This window comes from Stegastes partitus, unplaced genomic scaffold (genome assembly GCF_000690725.1).
Source record: "Stegastes partitus isolate 25-593 unplaced genomic scaffold, Stegastes_partitus-1.0.2 Scaffold763, whole genome shotgun sequence".
NCBI classification, from domain to species: Eukaryota; Metazoa; Chordata; class Actinopteri; family Pomacentridae; genus Stegastes; species Stegastes partitus.
Genome location: NW_007578494.1, coordinates 111,607 through 128,180, shown reverse-complemented (window position 1 = coordinate 128,180; position 16,574 = coordinate 111,607). Strand labels below are relative to the sequence as shown.

Below are 16,574 nucleotides of genomic sequence, written 5' to 3'. Positions count from 1 at the left end.
GTATTCTATAATTTTTAAGTTAATTATTACATGCACTAATGAACTTTATTAATATTTAATAAATGGGTAAAATTATTCATCTTTATCTAATAGAATTTTAAGTTAATTATATTTAATAAAATCTTAATCAGTTACACTTTAAATTCTCCTATATGTTTATATTTATGTTTATATTATTTGAAGCAAGTGAGTTTGTTTGTACAGCCAAGTGCTTTGAATTGAAGACAAAGTTAATAAAAAAAAGAAGCATGTAATAAATAAATAAATAAATACATACATACATACATACATACATACATACATACATACATACATACATACATACATACATAAATAAATAATTAAATCTAACACACTGTTGACTCCACAAGGGAAATTGTCTTTTTTTTCCCATGTATCCCAGTTTACTAAGAAGTCAGTCTTATTTGTGTGGCACAGTTAACAACATACGCCATCTCACAGCGCTTAACATGGTAAGGTACAGACCTTACAAATTTAAACAGAGAAGAACCAACAATCCAAAGTTGCCTTTAGATTCCCTCTGAGCAAGCAGTCGGCAACATTGGGAAGGAAGAAGAAGCTCTTGTCGACTACATTACAGTTCCTCTGGAGCATATAGCGGGTAAATCAGACAATCTTAGTAAAGATGTGCGTCGCTGTGAGCAGGATTTGAACCTGCGAGGGGAAACCCCATTGGATTTCAAGTCCAACGCCTTAACCACTCGGCCATCACAGCTGTTTGACACCTGGATGAAGTGCAAAATAATTAAAACTGATTACAACAGCAGAAAAACAAAATAAAAAAAAAAATGGAATTGAAGTGAATTGAAGTGCACCCGCCGGGGCACTGGAATCTTTCTGCGTGGAGTCTCCATGTTCTCCCCGTGCAGCGTGGGTTCTCTCCGGGTTCTCCGGCTTCCTCCCACACAGTCCAGAAACATGTTGAGGTTAATTGATGATCCTAAATTGTCCGTAGGTGTGAATGTGAGTGTGCTTGGTTGTCTGTCTCTTAGTGTAGCCCTGTGATAGACTGGTGACCTGTCCAGGGTGTCTCCTGCCTTCACCCTAAGTCAGCCTGGAGAGGCTCCAGCCCCCCCGCGACCCTAGTGAGGATTAAGCGGTGTATAGATAATGAATGGGTGGATGAAGTGCACCCAAATTAGTAAGGAAAAGGCAGTTTAAAGCAGAAAGAAGCTTACTTTAAAAATGTCTCAATCATGGGAAAATCTAATTCCCAGCAGCATAATGACAAAACTCCATTTGACCTTATCTGGTCTGATCTCCTAACTGAATAGAGTCCTGCACATCTTAGAGACCTTAAAGACTTCAGACAACAAATCTCTGATGTACTTTGGTTCCAGAAAATTCTGAGACGTACAGAAAACAAATACAGCCTTAAATTCAGTTCTATATTTAACAGGGATAGATTTTATGTATGTTCTCATGATGAGCTTCTTCCTCTATGATCATATTTATATAACATTACTCAAAAAAGAAAAGTCTGACATCATGTGCCGCTGATTTAAACCCAAACTTTCATTTAAGTCGTCAATAAAAATCTCAGTCAGTCATGTTCATGGTTCCATATAGTTCTTTATTATATACAGCTATTGGTTATTTGGCAGATGTGAAGACAAGGTGATAAACTTGGCGAGATTCCTCCGTTCGACGGTGATTTGTGGAGTGTGCAGCAGTCAGTGGAGCAGCAGGAGGATCACTCCTCCCACGGACTCATGTCGGTGTCGATGGCCACACAGTTATACGCAGCGTAACGCAGCTTCTCCTCGCAAACCTTCGCACTGCACGACACAGTAAGAAGAGTTAGGAGGGAACGAATGTGATACTACTGTCACTTTGAAGCAGTTTTATGAATTTTCATTTGCTGAGGGTTATAGAAAACTTGACGTAGCTCAATGAAAAAAAACATGCATCCATCAAAATGTGTCCATAAATACAAACAGAACATGGTTATACCTTGGATAGTTGGGTAGATAAAGGGTGCTAGAACATGTGGAGGACTGTGGAAGTGCATCAGTTGTTTCAGAGCTGAATCAGAAAACAGAAAACAGATTTTTTTTTTCCAGATTTACCATCAACAGCAAACAGTGCTGTAACTGTTTACAGGTTTGCACTTGGGGCTCACCCTTGCTTGTCAGGGAAGACGTAGATGGGAGCAGGAAGACGACTTCTACCAGTTACAAACCTCAGAAACCTGCTGCGATCCTCTGAAAACAGAATTCAAGATTTACCAGTGACTTCTTCAGTCATGCAGCTACAAATGTTGACCGGTTTCATGTTGCAAAAGACATTAATCGTTTGTAAAATGTTGCGAAACAAACGGCGAACCAACCATTGGTGAAGTTCGTCAGCGCCTCCCATAAGTACTGCACTCTAACGTCACTTTGTTCCAGGTCTTCATACCGGGCTGGTGGGGAGATTAAAAGAGGATCATGATGGTGAATTCAGATTTATTGTGTTTTATAACTTTACTTTTGCTTTCTAAGATAGTTGGGAACCTGCAGGACAAACATCACCTAAAAGAGCTCAATCTTTTGTATGAGCTATTCAGGATTTAACTAATAAGAATGATGCAATGGAGATCAGTGGACACATTTGAAAGCAGGTTAACTGAATGCTAATATTGTCGAAAACACCTTTTTGTGTTTCCAAGATAAGATAAGATATGCCTTTATTTATCTCACAGTGGAGAAATTCACGTTGTTGATAGCAGCATTAAACACAGAGATACACATATACGAGACAGAAAAAAAATTTACATATAAATATAAGAAATAGAATAAAAAGAAATTCTTCTGCTATGACAAGCCCAGATATCTGCTGTACAACAGGCAGAAACAAGGAAGTACAGGTCTGCTAGCAAACAAATGTGGACGTATGCAATGTATTGAAAATCAGCTTTTCAGGAAACATATTCAGTATATTTGCTTGACCAAAATGACTCATGCATAAGTTATGGTCATAAACATACAAGAAAACTCTGATAATCAATGACAGATAAGCAACTGAAACAACTTCATGAGACACGAGTTGAACTAATCATCAAATTTGCTTCAATTTACACATTTCTCTCTGGAGTTTATGTGCAAAAAAGTCAAATGTCACCTTGTTCATCACGACAGAAAATGTGTTCTTATTGTCAGAGTTGCTCATTTGGACACTCACTGAGTCGTTTCAGGGCTTCCACAGTGATCTCCGGGTCTCCGCACACTTTCTTCTCCACTTCCTGCCAGGTGAGCAGGTCCAGCACCGCCTGAGGAACCACCTTCAGCAGCCCCGCCTGCATGGCTGCAATCTGTAACCAGATAATCAGGTGCATGAACGGGCCGTCGTGCCACTATTAGTGGGGTCCACACTGAGGAGCAAAAGCAAAAAGAGGACTTCTTAGTACACTGAACGTCCTACCTGCTGTTTGCTCTCCTCTAGCCGAGCCTTCTGCACCAGGCGGCTGAACTCGCTGCGGTCCTCGTAGCGAACCGGCACATTACTGCCGCCGGGGATGAGCTCCACCATCTGGCCGTCGCTCAGCAGGGTGGTGTACTCCAGCTCCTCCCCGAACATGAACTCAAACGTCTCCCGGTCCATGTTCTCCATCGAGTCCAGTTGGTTTACCTGAACACACATTCACCGCGAGGCAAAGATCCCGAGAGAAGAGTTAGACTGTTTATCTTGACTACTGTTCCATTTTAATGCCGAAATAGGGAAAAAAAATTAAAAATGCTACAGTGCTGCCTGTTTATTGTCATACCCTCGGTCCAGGATGGGGTTATGACTATATCTGGGATATTCCAATAAGCGGACTTCAATCTCAACGATAGAGTTCTGAGAAAATTGTGTCTTAGGTTTATACATAAAGCCAAAATGGGAATGTTTTCACAAGATCAAAGGGACAGTTTCTTTGAAGATCAAGAAATGATTATTCAAATGAAGCTTTGTGGTTTTGCCTCAGTGAAATTTCACCTTTGTCAGTACGAAAAGCCACCACATCAATAAAAGTTATTTCCATTAATCAGAGGATTAACTTGTCATGGTTAACTAGCTGAGCAGTTCAGTTATGAGTGATGACATGCTCTCTGACGTGCCCTAATTAATGTCAGAGAGTGTGTGAATAACTCAGTAAAGCAGATCTCAAGTGAGCAGGTAACTGACAAAGAAACAAACATGTTGCCTTCCACAGCTGACCGGGGTGTGATGATAATCTGCCTCACGTGACCGACGCTCGGCCCGTGAGCCCTAACGATCGGCCAACCATGACTTTAAACGGGCAAAAGTTATTCCTGGAATCAATCTCGGGGAATTTCGTTATGACCAAAACTGGGATTATGACATTATTTTATGATGATAAAGAAATGATTTTGGACTTTGATGTTTTATGATTATAAATGGAATATTCTATAAAGCGTCATGACATTAAGCGGGCAGCACTGTATTCGTAAAATCACTCATTGCACATGTCACAAGTACAGAGCAACGAAATTACCATAAAAATGCACTGAGCATACAGTAATGTGACAATTCCACTGCAACCAGCAGAGCCTCTTCTTCCTTCAGAGTTGCTGAGATTTACATACAAGATTTAAATGTTCTCACCAGCATGGAGTCCACAGCAGGGAAGTCTTTACTCCAGCTGATGGATTCCCCAGTCAGCTGCTTCCACACCAGCCCGGGCAGAGCCAAGACCTGCAGGAGTAAGTCTGAAAATCAAATATCTGCACCTACGAATGACCATCTGGGAATTGAGTACTGCCACGAGCAATACATTTGAATCTGCTCCTCTTCAGGATAGCAATAAAATGTTCATATATGTAGACAGTATTTTATCATTTGAAGAATGTATCTGTCAAAAAATTCCATAAATCGGTTAAAATATACAGCGCAGAGCAGCCAGAGTGCGTCACACACTTGAAAATTTATCTTCTGGCTTCATATACAGCGTATCATTGAATACAAAATACTGGTCTGTGTCGATAAAGCATTAAATATTGAACAGACTTACTCACCACCTCTGTTCCAGCTAGAGAACTCCAATCCTCTGCTTTTTAAACTACCCAGAATTGTGTTAAAATGAACTGAAGAGGCTTTTTCTCCCTTAAGACTAACATAAACCTTTTTATTTTCCACAGTCGGACGGCTGAACTGTTTCTCTTTCTGCCTCTCTGTGTGCATTGATGTGCTGTAACGTTTTCCATCTTAATTGTGAAGCACTTTAAAGTTGAGTCTGAAAAGTGTTCATATAAATATGAATGCTTATTTCATAGTGGTGCAAATACCCTACGGTTGGTGAAAAGTTACATGTACTCACCAAGAAGTCTTTCCCTCTGAGAGCAGCTCCCATCAGTTGACCGATCCACTCGTACTTGTGAAACTCTTTACAGGACGGGTTGGGGACGTAATAATCTCTGGCCCCTAAAGATCCCTGACAGAAAACAAAAAGACAGTTTCAGGAAAACAACCAGTGAGAACGAGGGCTGGCAACTAATCTGTTGATTACTTTCTCAATTAAAACATCAGAAAACGGCAAAAGAAAGGGGATCAGCCCAAGATGACGACCTCAAAATGACTTGTTTTGTCCACAACCTAAAAACATTCAGCTTATGGTCACAGAGGAGCAAAGAAACTAGAAAATATTCCTATTTAAGAAGCTGGAATCAATTAATTCTGACTTTTTTTTATTTTTAAAAAAGACACGCAAACTGAATGATCCATTAGGAAAATAGTTTCCAATAAATGTAAAAGTTAAAACCACAGGCAGTGATGGGACAGTGATTACCTGATCGGACGTCCGGGTGAAGAATGGCAGAGGCATCGGACACTTGCCTGAACTGGGACAAAGCTCCTCTGACATGTCGGCCAGACTGTCCCTGAAGCCCCCTCCTTGGTCGATGATTCCCTCTGCAATGAACTTACATTCCCACCACTGGTCGTAGCGAGCGGGCCATCTGATGATCCAGAAACACACATTGGAGGCTTTAACACCCTTGAGTCAAATTCAGGTTAGAAATCAGTGGCGATTCTAGGTTTTATTTTTAGGGGGGTGCCAATAGGGGGCCAATGCTATATTTTGGGGGGCACCCAATTACTAGCCTATCGCAATTTCTCAAGAAGTGTTCTTTACTTGTACTCACATTGTATGACTAAATATAGACCTAACCTGATTAAATAGAGCTAACAAAATAAACATGATCTGGAAAAGGTTTCTGGTCAGAACGTACTTTCAGAAGCAACTCATGACACTTAAACTGATTCACAGTGAAGACAAATGTTAAAATAACAGCCTGATGGCTCAAGGTACATTACAATGATACATACATGTGAATACACACATAAACACAACGCTCTCCTCTTTTATGTTAACAATGTTGTTCTTAATTTGCTCTGAGGACTGTCTGTCTGTCCTGCTCTGGTGCTGATGATGGGCTACAGCTGCTGGACTGGCCCTGTTTTGGATGCCTGTCCTCAGAACTGTCCCCCTGAACCTGTCTGGTTCACTGGTCTGACCCTCACATGGCTTCTTCTAAACTCTATTCAGGACTTTTGGGCTCTTTTGGACCCCGGGCCATTTGGTTTAGGTGACAGGTATTGTTTTTTGATTTTTAAAGATTTTATTTTAAATATAAAACGAGGGACATCTGTCATGTATTTGAAACTAAAAATACGTCAACTTATCAGAAAATGTATTTATCATTGTATAAAAGTCTATAATGAATACCAACAATTATTTTGCACATATTCTTTCTTGGGTCCAATGGACCCCCAAAGACCTTCTACCTATGGCAACATGAAAGTCCTGAATAGGGTTAAGACATTTAAAAATGCTGGCTGCTCCTCTTTCTGACATTACTGGCAGCCCTGCTGCTGCTGTAACAAAGACTAAATGACACCATTCAGATGTAAATCAAACTTGGGATTGGGTATGCCCTGGCTGCTCCCAAAAAATCTCTGTGTAAAGTGTCTTCATGTAACGGTACCATATTTTCCTTGTTTCAAAAAAAAAGAAGAAAAAAACACACCGCAGCAAGATTTCGTGTCACATAATCATTAATGCAGGAACCCCTTGATGGTTATTTACCATCTAGTCGGCACGTTTCATCAGCTCCTCTACTGAATAACATCAACTTTTTGTCATCAAAATGTTAAATGATGAAGTAAAGATGATGGGTAAATCTACGAGTTAAGATAAAACATATCAGTTTGTGTTCAATTCACTGCACGTTTGAATTTGACACCGTCTCAGAGTGTTCCTAAGTGCAGAGTGGAAGTGAGAGAAGAGGTGCGCATGTTTTATTCTCCAGCCGCTCCCGTCACAAACACGACCACAGTACTCTGTTCACCCCGCCCCCATAAAGCTGCGCTGTAACAACCAGCTAGCGCGCCTCAAAGAAACTACCCAATGACAACACAGTATTTCACCGGAGGAGCCAAGGGGGGGCCAATCAGATTCCAGATTCCAGATTCCCATCCCTTCGCCTATGTTAGAAATATCAAACTTAGGAGGCTGAGAAAATACACACCTGTAATCCAAAGTCTTCTCAAACTTGTCAGATGGCTTCAGACCTTCATACACCTGCCAGAGGAAAAATAAGTCAGACGACCGGTGAAATGAGATAAAGTTCTGTGCATCTCCTCACACTGAAGTCCATCAGTGGATTTTCTGATTCCCTCTACCTGATTTAACACAGCGTTCTTGCAGTTGGGATCCAGAGACGGGTTGTCTCGGTGCTCCATGGCCAGACGTCTGTTGATGTAGAGGCGAGGCATGAAGTTAGGCTTGCTGGTCTCCGAGTCCTTCAGGCATTGAGTGATGAGGGCGGAGCGGCGCTTCGACAGCAGCAGGAACTGCTTTATGCTCTAGAGGGCGCCAGAGAACAAGCACATGGATAAAAACACTATTTTTAAAAAGTATTTTGGATGCATGTCTCAGCGATTTAAATATTAGTCTTGGCTAATAAACCCTGAATGTCTATGCCAAAGTATCATGGAGGAACCTTAATGTTCTCTATTTATTCGAGATAATTATTTTACAAATTTCTTGCTTAAGGCTTGTTGTTACTCAGTGTCCGCTCATTAAAAGCTTTACGATGACTCACTTTGATCTGGTTGAAGGTACCCAGGCTGTAGTCCCAGGCCGGCACCAGGTGAGGCAGCACACTGTCCAGGAGACAGATGAACCTGCAGAGACAGCAGGAAACAACAGCCACAGACAATTACTGCATTGTAGATCATAAAAACACTTCACTGTCTTCACTGTAAAGACCTGACTGGCTGAAGAGACACATCTCCTTGACAAGTACTGTTCACATTTTTGTCAACCTCTACAAATACTTAGCAGAGAAAAAGAGAGAAAAAACGTCTTTCCAAACCAAGGCACTCTTTAGATTAAAGTGTCGATTATAATGATATTGCTGGACTATTAAAAAGATGCCCACACTGAGCATGTTTTTAAAAGCCCAGCAAGGACATCTAAGGAAAACACTGGATAAGCCTGAGCAATAAAATGATAGTATTATATATGAGAGTGATTGATAGATTCTTCTTTAATAGCGGGAAACTGCTCAGCAGAATGTTCAGTATTTCAACTTTAAAGCATTAAACTGCCATAAAATCCAGCGAATCAGAACTTTAGCCTCAATGCGGTGCAGCAGCTTCACGCTGATCGTCCTGCAGGTTTTATTTAATTAATGTGTATCAAGGTGAGATCACTCCTTTATCCCTTTTTACTTTTATACATGTGTGTAAACGTATGCATTGTATGGTTTTCACTGTTGTGTTACTTATCACATGCGTGCATTGATAAGTGGTTAAACTAAGCTTTTATCTGCTGGGCTTTATTAAAGTCAGTCATTATTATTTTTCAATAATTATAAATGGAACACCAACATGAAACATTATATTGTGATAAACTTTACAGCTGTATCGCCCTAACAGAGCATGTCTACAATTGTCTTTATAATTAGATTTAGCTCCATGACATTTTCTGCGACGTACCTCTGGATGACCAGCGCTCTGCGGTACAGGATGTCCGGCAGCGTGCCCTGCAGACGGGGGTAACGCACCAGGTTAGAGGACTGGAAAACATCAGCGTTCAGACCCAAGTCCCTTTCACATGAAGACTTGATCTTCAAGCCTCGGATCCGGACGTCTATCCCTTCATCTGTAACAGCAAAAAGAGCAGAAAAAATGGTGTTTCAGGGTTACCAGAGAAGCTTCTGTAGAAGAGCTCAAATGTTAAAGATGACAGAAATCACATTGTTGATTAAATACAGAAACATGCTAAAGAGCCTGACCTCTACATTCCTCGATCCGAACCTCGATGATGGGCAGGTGGGAGTTCATGTCCTCCAGCACACACACTTCTCCAATCAGATTACTAGAAGCAAACGACAGAACACAGCTGTGAAATATATAGAACGTGTGCTTTTCTCCTGCAGATGAGGAAGTAGCTGAGAGTGGCAGCTGAGATGGATGACCTCTTGTTCTTTCCTGCTTTTAACAGGTGTGTATGGATGTTATCAACAGTGGCAGAAAGATAATAGTCACAGACCATCTTGTGTAAAAACATTGGGTCCCTCTCTGAATTTTATACTGTTTCATCAACTGATTTAATGCGCTCTGATAATAAGACAAAAAGTTGTTGGGTACATGCCAGAAGATGAGCATAAAATATAACAGCTTCATTACAAAAAGTAGTGTCATTAGTCTAATATTCTGTTAATCGAAGTGCGTTTTTGTGAAACTGTGGGAGTCTTTTTGGGAATTATAATGAAACAATGAAGTTTTGAAAACTCACTCGTCTATGGTGACGTCGCTCAGCTTCTTCAGGTTGTCTCCTTCTCCTCCGAACACTGTGACTCTCTTGGGCATGTAGTTGTCGTCGGTTGAGTCCACAGTTAATATCAGCTTACTAGTGAACAGAAAGAGGTTCTTTATGTGCAAGAAAAGCTAAAGCAAACATAACATGCTTCGAGTCTTTAAACGAGCATTTGTTCAATATCAGGACTGTGGATGATACAGTGACAGCACAACAAAATGTGTGTGTTGTATCACAGAGACATGGATGTGTTTTCATGACAAGCTAAACGAAAAGGATGTCCAATATTCTCAGCTTTATCAGCTAACAGATGCTTCTTAGTCTCAAGAAGCTTGGTAGGAGAAACATTTTCCAACACGACAATGATCCCTAACACACGACAGAAGACCTTTGGAGTATTTTAAAGCAGAAAGTAACATCTGTGAGGAGCATCTCCACACATTTCTGCCAAACTGGTACCAAGCATATTCAGCAGGACTAAATCTGTAGTAAAAAATAAAGGTAGAAATACAAAATATTTAAAGAAGAAAGGATTAAATCTCATTTTATTTGCCACTTGCTCTTAAGTATTAATGTTTTGTTATAGTTTAGTTCGTCATGCATTCAGTTTATCAAATTAATCTGCTTATTTTCTCTTGGTTTCTGGCTATGTAGAAATAAAGCTGCATTAAACAGGTGTTTGTCCATGTTATATTAACATGGACTCCGTTTGGTTGCATATTGGAGAATAAAATAACACAAATAATCTAAATTGACGATAATACACAGCTGACATGAAGAAATTACGACCATAATCATACTCCATCAACACTACAGCTGCTTTTAACTTCTTCTTCTTGCTGTGTTGCTCAGCAGCTGCTTACTTGACCACAGTGCCTCTCTTCATGTGCAGGCGGATCCAGTGCTGTCCCTGCATGCCGTCGCTCTCCCAGTAAGTTTCAGTGTCGCCATCCGTCAGACAGCTCACTCCTCCGCTGGGATCCTCCTGTCAGCAAATATCATACAGAGACAAAGCTTTCAGTTCAAGTCAGTATTTACCATTTCTGCACTCTTCAAGTGTACTGATAACTCCATGAAATCATAAATGAAAACTGTCAGTCTTGTTTTTTATTCATAAAAAGTCTGACTTCAGATTGTGGCGAAACATAAATAGTTGACCCAAGTTTTATTTCAGGACAAATTTTGTGAAAAGTGCTGATTGTTGCTCACCGAACACGAAGAAACATCGATGCTGGTCACACACTGCTTCACGCTGCCCAGGTTCTCGTCCTCTTTCCCAATGTGGTCGTAGAAGTAGTGAACCAGGTCCTCGTCACATTCATACGTCCAGGTAGGAGGAACGTACCTTAAAAGAATAAAAGGTTGAATTTTAGTTTGACGATACGTAGCTCCAGGAAAGCATAAAAACTCTTCACACAAACAGACCCACCTCAGCTTCTGGACGGCGTTGTCGTCACACTCTGCGATTTTGGGTTTGGACCCGATGTAAAGCGCATTCTCCACGTCCACCACCTGCTCCCACCTGTTGCAGGGTTTGTGGTCGTAGCCGAAGAGCTGCTGCTGCCGGCTGACAGTCTCCGGTGACTCGACGGGCACCAGTCGGTCGCCTCCCTCTGTGTGTTTACACACCAGGATCCAGCCTTCCTCCAGCTCCTGGCCCGGACGGTGCTCCTCCAGCTGCTCCTGGGAACACAAAACATATTCTTTCTCACCACATTTAAATCCTCAAACAATGTGAGGAGAATAAAAGAAATCCCAACAGAGAGGAGACATTTGTCTGATACCGGTGACAACATGGTGTCTGTTAAAGCTGAGAAAATAACAGGTGAAGTTGAATTTAACAGGAGCTGGAGTCAGTCATGGATTGAACATAGAGTTGGTTTGTTTATTTGATTCTTGGCTTTTTGTGTCCACACGTCAAAGCAAGACGCGCTAAAGCATTCTGAATAAAACTTATACAAAAATGTTGTTCCTGTATCTGTCAGTTTAACAAAATACTCTGTTCAGTTATTGGTCTCAACCATTTCAAACATCTTTTCAACTTACACCACAGTTATAAACTCAAAACCAACAGCTGAAAGAAATCTTCCACTATTCTGTCTCCTGACATCTTGATTTGTTTCACTTTTTACCCGTTTAGGTCGCCAAAGCAGATGTACAGCTAAAACTCTGCTGCACATTTATTAACAAAGAGTCCACGGTGCTCTCACGTTACCCAAATGGCTTCCTGTGAAATTTAAGACCGACTTTAAAATCCTTGTAATTACTTTTAAGGCACAATGCAACTTAGCTCCACAGTATACCAGTGAGCTGCTGATCCTCAGGTGATCAGAACAGGTCTGCCTCGGAGGATCAGGACAGTAAAACTCTGCTCACGGTTCATCATCAAAGACACCTCATTGATGCTTTCCCTCCTTGACTTTTTTATTACTTGACATTTTTTTTCGTGTGTGAATTTATGCCATCTTAGTGTTTTTTCTTGTGTGTTTCTGCCATTTCTTAAAGAAGTACTCTTTTTTTTGGAAGTACTTTTTAACCCAAATACTGAAAAATAAGGAAAATTTAACTTGCTAATAACACATCCTCTGTTTGGAGGAACTTCTGTAGCAAACTGTACATTGTGCTACTGTGTGGCACCAAAAATTTGCTTTAACATGAACTGTACAGAGGGCTGCAAGGTGGCTCGGCGATTAGGACCACTGCATCGCAGCAAGAAGGTCGCCGGTTTGCATCCCAGCGAAGACACCCGGGATCTTTCTGCGTGGAGTTTGCATGTTCTCCCCGTGCAGCGTGGGTTCTCTCCAGGTTTTCCAGCTTCCTCCCTCAGGCCAAAAACGTGTTGAGGTTAATTGGTGATTCTAAATTGTCCGTAGGTGTGAATGTGAGTGTGCTTGGTTGTCTGTCTCTAAGTGTAGCCCTGTGATAGACTGGTGACCTGTCCAGGGTGTCTCCTGCCTTCACCTTCAGTCAAGCGGTGAAAATGCAAATCCTTACTGTGTGAATAAACAAGTGATCCATAGCTTTACTACTGCACTACTACCTGTACATACTCTTCATATTAAACATAACGTATGTTGCATTTATTTGGATACAAACTGCCATTGTTGCACTCCTGGCTTCATTGCTCATTTATGTGCACACAGCTGTATCTTGTTTATTACTATCACTGTTTTAGATGTATGTATTGCACATACAGTACGTCAACATTCACTAGAGCTGAAAGAATGAACCAATCAGGTGTAAACTATTAAATTAACCGGTAACTATTTTCATAATCAAATAATCGGTTTGACGACACTTTTTTTAGGGAAAAAAAGGTCAAAATTCTTTGGTTTCAGCTTCTTAAATCTGAATACTTTCAAGTTTCTTTACTCCTCCATGACAGTAAATGGAGCATCTTTGGGAAATGGACAAGATATTTGGAGTCATCGTCTTGGCTTTTGGGAAACAGGGACCAACATTTTTCACCATTTCTGTCCTAACATTTTGTCAAAAAAGTTCATCTATCCAACTCAGTTGCATCTCCTTCTATTGATGATCCATTTTTCTACTCTGTAGTTATCTGAACCAACGTCTCAGGTCACTAATCAACCTGATGTCTGTGTCTTTGGATGAACCATTGCACGGCATTAGAAAAAGAGGCCACTTCATTCTGCATTCAAACCCAAAAGCTGGTTGCTGGAGTTTAAATAAACAACAGAAACAGGAGGGAACCCTGGTTGTTGTAATTTAAACATGATGCACATACCCCTGTTGGCATAAAGGATAAAGGAATGTAAAGAGGTGCAACTATGAAGTAGATTAGAGTCACAGAAGCTGTTTCATCAGCATGAATCTGCAGGATGACGTGACAGCCGCTCACCTTGTTCATTTTGACCCACAGGCCCTGGCTGTTGCAGTATTCCTCCCCTGTGGTCCGGATGCATGTCCCTTTCTTTGGTTCTATGTTGTACTTGCTTAACTTCTTGCTGTGGGGAATCTGATGAGGACTTTCGAAGACGGAGACGACAGTTTTCCCGACGGTGGAGCCTCCTGCTGAGGCCCCAGAGGAGGCTCCGGAGGTGGACGATGAATCCTTGCAGATTTTGTAGCACACCTCTTTGGGGACGTAACACAGACACTCGGGCACCGGTTCGCTCCTCCGGAAACTCTCGATGCACCTGTTCAGGAAGCGGATCCTGCCCAGCAGCAGGTGAGGGTTGTCGCCCAGAGACATGGTGACGATGAGGATGGTGATGAAGGGGGGAGTCAGCAGCTCAGCCGGGAGGCTTCAGCTGGCATCACACCGCTGACCTGCCTTTGTTTTGCTGCCCGGCAGCGCAGGGATGCTCCTGTCAAACCGAACAAAACCGAATATTCTTGAATAACAGAGGCTTCAGTAAACAACAGCCAAACCCCGTGACTTATTCCGACTTCCGTGTCTCTTCCACCGGGTATGGAAACAGTGTGAACGCTCATAAATCAGAGGTCAAAGTTCCCCCACAGAGTGACTCAAGTCTCGGCTTCTTCCGAAACATAAAAGTGAGGAAGCTAACGTTAGCATGTTAGCTGGTTTTCGGTAAATGACTGAGGCTCTTACGAAAGCTTTCGTCAACAAACCGGCTGGTTGGTTAGTTTATTGTTGTATCATAACTTTATGAAAGACGGAAGTTTAATAAAGACACAGTTATGTTTAGAAAGAGTAGCTGTTCACGTACCTGCTGACAAGTGTTTGTTTTAAAAACTCGTCTGTCGGTGTTGCAGATTTCTGACAACGCGGAAGTCCTAAATGGCCCGTTTGGTCCTTCCGAACTCCCGTCGATTTTAAATTTCAAAATAAAAGCTTCTCAGCCAAAACGTGCATATTTAAAAACTTAAAATAATTTGTTATCTAACAAGATTGTACACACATGCCCTGTGTTTTGTGGATTTATTTCACCCAAGCAGAAAAATCAGTTTGAACTTGGTATAGAGAATAAACTACGACTTTTGTTTAATGCTCTTTTTATTGTGTAGGTAGACCACGTGGGTTCATGCAAACGCATGCAAAGTCTTCCACCCGCCTACTGCAGTCTGTCAGCGTCATAGACTGTCTGTTCAGCTGCAAGACTTATATAAAAGTGTCCCAAATCCCAAGTCCTCTCTGTGTTATAAAGAGTATATTAAGTTTAAAGTTGTGTTTTTTGTTTATAAAGCCCTTAATGGTTTTAGCTTCATACTGCATGAAGTTTTGCTGCCCTGAGGCCTCTTAGGTCATCACCACAGTGACTCAGCTCTGTCTCCCATTTACTCACTTTGTTTTTCTTCTTGTGTCAAAGAATGAATCCACAGAAAAGCTTCGAAAACTTTATTATATCGTGACAGTTTTCTTCAGTAACTGATTAACCATCAGAAGATTACAATTTTTAATTGAACAGTCAACAAAATGGAACTGTTATGAGCTAATTCTGCATACTTTATTTTCCTAAATGTAACTGGGTTGATGTTTCAGCCCACATCATAACTCACTGTGTCCATGGCAACACGATGCTTTGTGTGAGAAGACTTTTAATGTGACGTTTTCCAGAAAATAAAAATATTCATTTTACAAACTTATCTGAATCAACAAAGGCTGCCAAATCATCACAAGAAATATATATTGTTATCAACAGTTGTGTTTAATCAGTGCCTTTTCTTGTTCTTTGTGATTGGTGGCATCAGTGTCTTCTTCAGCTTCGTCTTCCTCACTTCGGTGTGATAAGACGTCGATCAGAGAGGAGAAGCTTCCACCTCGCAGGATTCCTTCACCTCTCTGCAGGACGCCGTTCATCCCGTCGACCTGAAGAGGAAAATACTGTTTGTCTACAGGAGTGTCTGCGGGAAGGTGGATCTCAAGATCTTCAGCACTCATCCTGTAAAAACCGGAGACATTTAAAGCTCAAACAAGGCAGGTGTTGTGATTTAACTGGACAATAAAAATACTCTGATGCAGCTGATGATCCTGCATTGAAACAGTTACTGAAGTGTAATTAAAATGATGTAAAATATCAAAAGAAAAAATACATAAACCAGAAATTACCAACACACTGCAATTAATAATTATGTCCCTAATTGTTTGTTTGTCTGGTGTATAATTAAAAAAACATAAGAAATCTTTGTCAGAGTTGCCCAAATGTCCTCCGAATCTCGAAATTATTAACTTCATAACAAAGTGTAATTATCAAAATTCTTTAAGATTGGGAACAAACTCCTGTCAACCAGTAGGAAATGAGAGTTTTGGACTTTCATGGCTACTTAAAAAAAGACAAATGGGAAAATTGTAGGATGAAAAACAGTAAATTTTTCATATTTGAGAAGCTGAAACATGCTTAGAATTGACAATTATTAAATAGTTTCAGATCAATTTTACTTCACTGCTTTTACACACTTTTGGTTAAATCTATCATAAAGCATCACATTTTAGATTTTCTTTATCTGTTTTGTAAAATTTCCCACCACAACATCTACGGGATGAACGGAGAGCAGTAAAAAGTACAATATCTCCCTCAGCTATCAAGAAGATTTATTGATGTGTTATAAGTACAAGACCCAAACCAATCAGGCCTACAGGGCACCATTATTTAGAAAAACATAAATAAAAAATCCACATGAGCAACCTAAATTACAAATAACACTAAATGAATGGACCATCCTGACATGTTTCCGTTCCATTTACCATAAAAGATAACTATAAATCCTAATTATAAGTCACTATAATAGGGACAATAGAAACTGAAGATTTGATTTATTC

General features: G+C 40.7%; 2 protein-coding genes and 1 non-coding gene across 3 annotated transcripts in view; all 3 read right to left on the bottom strand.

The window, feature by feature from the left end:
- Positions 1-654: 654 nt before the first annotated feature.
- trnas-uga (transfer RNA serine (anticodon UGA)) lies at positions 655-736 on the bottom strand. The gene has a single exon. It is a non-coding gene; the product is annotated as a tRNA-Ser (tRNA).
- An 837-nt stretch (positions 737-1,573) lies between these two features.
- On the bottom strand, positions 1,574-14,596 carry hectd3 (HECT domain containing 3). Its single transcript, XM_008291800.1, has 20 exons — positions 14,524-14,596; positions 13,689-14,157; positions 11,256-11,509; positions 11,036-11,171; positions 10,690-10,811; positions 9,806-9,919; positions 9,303-9,385; positions 9,004-9,169; positions 8,106-8,187; positions 7,684-7,866; positions 7,530-7,582; positions 5,789-5,957; positions 5,321-5,434; positions 4,609-4,698; positions 3,424-3,630; positions 3,184-3,313; positions 2,351-2,425; positions 2,144-2,225; positions 1,975-2,046; positions 1,574-1,799 (listed from the first exon to the last, which is right to left on the bottom strand). The coding sequence occupies exons 2-20, from the start codon at positions 14,040-14,042 to the stop codon at positions 1,715-1,717; spliced, it is 2,571 nt and encodes an 856-aa protein (XP_008290022.1). The 5' UTR covers positions 14,043-14,157; positions 14,524-14,596; the 3' UTR covers positions 1,574-1,714.
- Positions 14,597-15,449: 853 nt separating this feature from the next.
- Positions 15,450-16,574, bottom strand: part of best4 (bestrophin 4) — a 6,973-nt gene continuing 5,848 nt past the window's right edge. The window contains exon 9 of the mRNA XM_008291806.1: positions 15,450-15,696. Within this exon, the coding sequence (XP_008290028.1) occupies positions 15,450-15,696 (247 nt within the window). The remainder of the gene's footprint in view (positions 15,697-16,574) is intronic.